Source organism: Pterocles gutturalis, unplaced genomic scaffold (assembly GCF_000699245.1).
Source record: "Pterocles gutturalis isolate BGI_N339 unplaced genomic scaffold, ASM69924v1 scaffold24933, whole genome shotgun sequence".
In the NCBI taxonomy this organism is placed as follows: domain Eukaryota; kingdom Metazoa; phylum Chordata; class Aves; order Pterocliformes; family Pteroclidae; genus Pterocles; species Pterocles gutturalis.
In genome coordinates this window covers 4,391-7,417 of record NW_010126318.1, presented here as the reverse complement: position 1 = coordinate 7,417, position 3,027 = coordinate 4,391, and the positions used below count along the sequence as shown (strand labels likewise).

General features: G+C 59.9%; 1 protein-coding gene across 1 annotated transcript in view; it reads right to left on the bottom strand.

Annotated features, from left to right (window-relative positions):
- LOC104465765 (embryonic polyadenylate-binding protein-like) overlaps positions 1-3,027 on the bottom strand; it is a 10,678-nt gene that overhangs the window by 4,030 nt on the left and 3,621 nt on the right. The window contains exons 6-10 of the mRNA XM_010078944.1: positions 2,768-2,905; positions 2,167-2,262; positions 1,007-1,273; positions 418-508; positions 2-122 (exon numbers count right to left, since the gene is read on the bottom strand). Of these exons, the coding sequence (XP_010077246.1) occupies positions 2-122; positions 418-508; positions 1,007-1,273; positions 2,167-2,262; positions 2,768-2,905 (713 nt within the window). The remainder of the gene's footprint in view (position 1; positions 123-417; positions 509-1,006; positions 1,274-2,166; positions 2,263-2,767; positions 2,906-3,027) is intronic.

Sequence of the window (3,027 nt, the reverse complement as noted above, 5' to 3'; positions counted from 1 at the left end):
CCGCTGGGCCTGGGGGGGTACGCGGGACACTTGTGTGGAGGCCAGTCTCATGGTGGAGATGTTGGACAGCAGGCGCCGGGGCGGCGTGGCAGCCCTCAGGAGGGGGGTGGCTGCAGGATACGCTGCTGCAGAGATGGAGACGATTAATAAAAGCTTCTCCTTCCATGGCTTTGCTACCAAGGTGTGGGGGGGAGTCACTGGGGCTGGGGAAAGCTCAGGAGCACCTCACCTCTGGGGTCAACCCCAATGTCTCGTCCCTCGGTGCCCATCACCGTGAGCCCAGCACCAAACCCCGCACACTTCTCCAGGCACCAGCCCCCTGTGGTCACGGGCTTTGTGCTGCTTTTGGGGACCCTCAGCCCCTCACCGAGCCCAGCTCGTGCGGAGAGCCCCCCGAGGACAGACAGGCAGACTCACGGGGCGGCCGGGAGGGCTGTGCACTCCAGCGAGTGGCAGGACGAACTGGGACAACTGGGCTGGGGCTGTAGAAGGTAGCTCTGGTTTGTGGCTAGGAAAGGAGAACGTTATCCGAGGTGACTTGGGAGCTGAGCCAGATTTAACCCAGAGCATCCCAGCAGCCGCTGCACGCAGACAAGCCAGACCCAGGCTCTGCAGCACACTTTGGAGATCAACCTGCAGCCCTGCTGCCTGCAAGCCCTCCAGCAGCTCCTCTAATCTCCTCCGCACGAGCTTTGACACCTCTGTAACCCCCTCTCTCCCCTCGTTTCATCGGCAGACTTGCTCTCCATGCTCACATCCTCCCACCAAACCCCTCCTTGGTCCCTTGGCTGGTAAATCCCCATCCCACTGCCTGGAGCACCACCACCCCGACTGCGTTTGGGCAAGCCCTGCCGCTCATGCAGAAGCCCAGCACTGCTCCCAGCAGTCCCACGCCAGCGCGCGCTGGGGTCTGCACAGACCGAGCCATGCTCCCCAGCCCAGCTGCCACCCCCCAGCCCAAATTCAGGTCCCTGTGCCAGGCTGCCCTTGGGGAGCAGGGACTCACCTGGGGAACAGGGGGTAGGAAATACCCCGGGGGGGGCTGGAAGGAGCCCAGGAGAGGGCCAGGCAGAGCCCTCATGGTGGCCAGTCTCTGCATGTACTGGTTGGTGAGGATTGCTTTCCGCTCCTCCTTCCTTTGAGCGAGCGCGACATAGAGAGGCTTGGTGCTGACGATGCGCCCGTTCATTTCCGTCACGGCCTTGGTAGCCTCTTCTGGGGAGGAAAAACATACAAACCCAAACCCTTTGCTGTGGCCACCCTCTGTCATCACCTAAAATTGGATTAGAACAAGACAGCTCTAAGTCCACAGATCACTGCAGCACCCACGAAGCACAGCATATGGGGGGAGGATGAGGGATGTGTGGGACCCGCAGGCACCCCATCACAGCCCCCATACCCAGGGTGGGACAATGAGGCTGTGCTCACAGGGCTCCACAGAGAAGTTTCTCTGGGGAAGGGGAGGATTTACTCAAGCAAAACCAGCAGGTTTGGGACACAAAGGTGGCAGAGTCTGGGAAAGACCAAGATCTGCAGCCTGGGATCTCCCGGGGGTCTGTGCCCCAGCCCCGCAGGACCCGCAGGCTGGCGATGTTCTAGGGGTGAATGCCGCAGGAGCCAGCAAGGGCTGGGGATCAGTGGGACACTGTGCCCTGCCCGAGGGCCAGCAGCATCTGTCCCCAGGAGCTGGCAGGTCACAGGCATCTGACCTTAAAGCCAGAGCATCCCTCTGCACCTGTACGCACAGCCTTTGAGACAAGCTTGACACCAGCCTTGGCGGCAGGACTGACACTTCTGATGTTTTTTCAAAAAGCCAAACACCAGCCTGTCAGCCAGGCAAACCCTGCTCTCCCCAGAGTGAGGTGGCTGTTGGGGCATCTCCATTTGTACCAGTGTCACATTGCTCCCGAAGAGCGGAGCGGCTGTGCAATGTTCAGAATGATGTGGCGTTAAGGTCCCGTACCCCGCACCTCCCCAGGGCTGGGTAACTCAGCACAGCTACAAAATATTTGCTTCTCAGGACAGTGGGGGTATAAGTGGCATGTCTGTCACACCTGGCTTGGGACACAAGCCATCAGCAAGGAACCATAACTCAGCAGGATGAGAATCCCCATCCATTTCCAGTGGCTGACCCCAGGAGCCCCAGTGACAGCCCTGGTCCCTCACCTTGGCACTGGTGATGGTGCCGTAGGGAGAGAACTCCTTCCGCAGCCTCTCGTCGTCTATCCCATCATCCAGGTTCTTCACGTACAGGTTGACCCCCTGCAAACAGGCAGAAAAGCAGCCTGGACTCCAGGCTCCCAGCAGCTTTTCAAGCAGCTCAGCCAGCGGTGGGACATCCCACAAATGTGTCCTCTCCAGAGCTGCTGTGGTGCTGTTGACATGGAGAGGAGCCAGCACCACGCATGTGAGACACCTCCAGTGAAAAGGGTGCCCAGACCATCACCATGAAGCTGCTCCAAGATCTCAGGAAGCCACCCCATCTACAGACTAGTATTTTAGTTTCAGGAAAAGAGCAAACCTGTTTGTTCACCTGCCAGGATCGTCCTGGGTTTAGATCTCTCTCCTCTTTCCTGACCCTGCTTCCCAGGACATTACCAGGCAGTGACTGGACCCCTTTGCAGACTTTTTTTGCAGAAGGGACCCATCACACCAATGGGCTCTGGAGAGCCCTGCACTGTCCCCAAGCTGAGGATGTCCCCGATGCCCAGGGCACATCCCCAGTGTGGAGCTGCAGGAAGGACAGAGCATCCCACTGTCCCCTTACCTGGTACCTGCTCACTCGCTCCTGCTTGATCTGCTCAAATTTCCTCTTCAGCTCGCTCTGGCGCTCCAGCCGCTTCTGGGCTCGCCCCACGTACACCATCCGCCCGTTAATCTCCTTCCCGTTCATGTCAGCCACCGCCTGCCCGCCGAGGGAAGGGCTCTGAGCACAGGGGGAAGCCAACACCACGGCTCTGCTCCTCACCCACCACCCCAGCCCAGCCCCACCACGAGCAGGGACCTCCGGGCGAGGGCAGGGAAGCA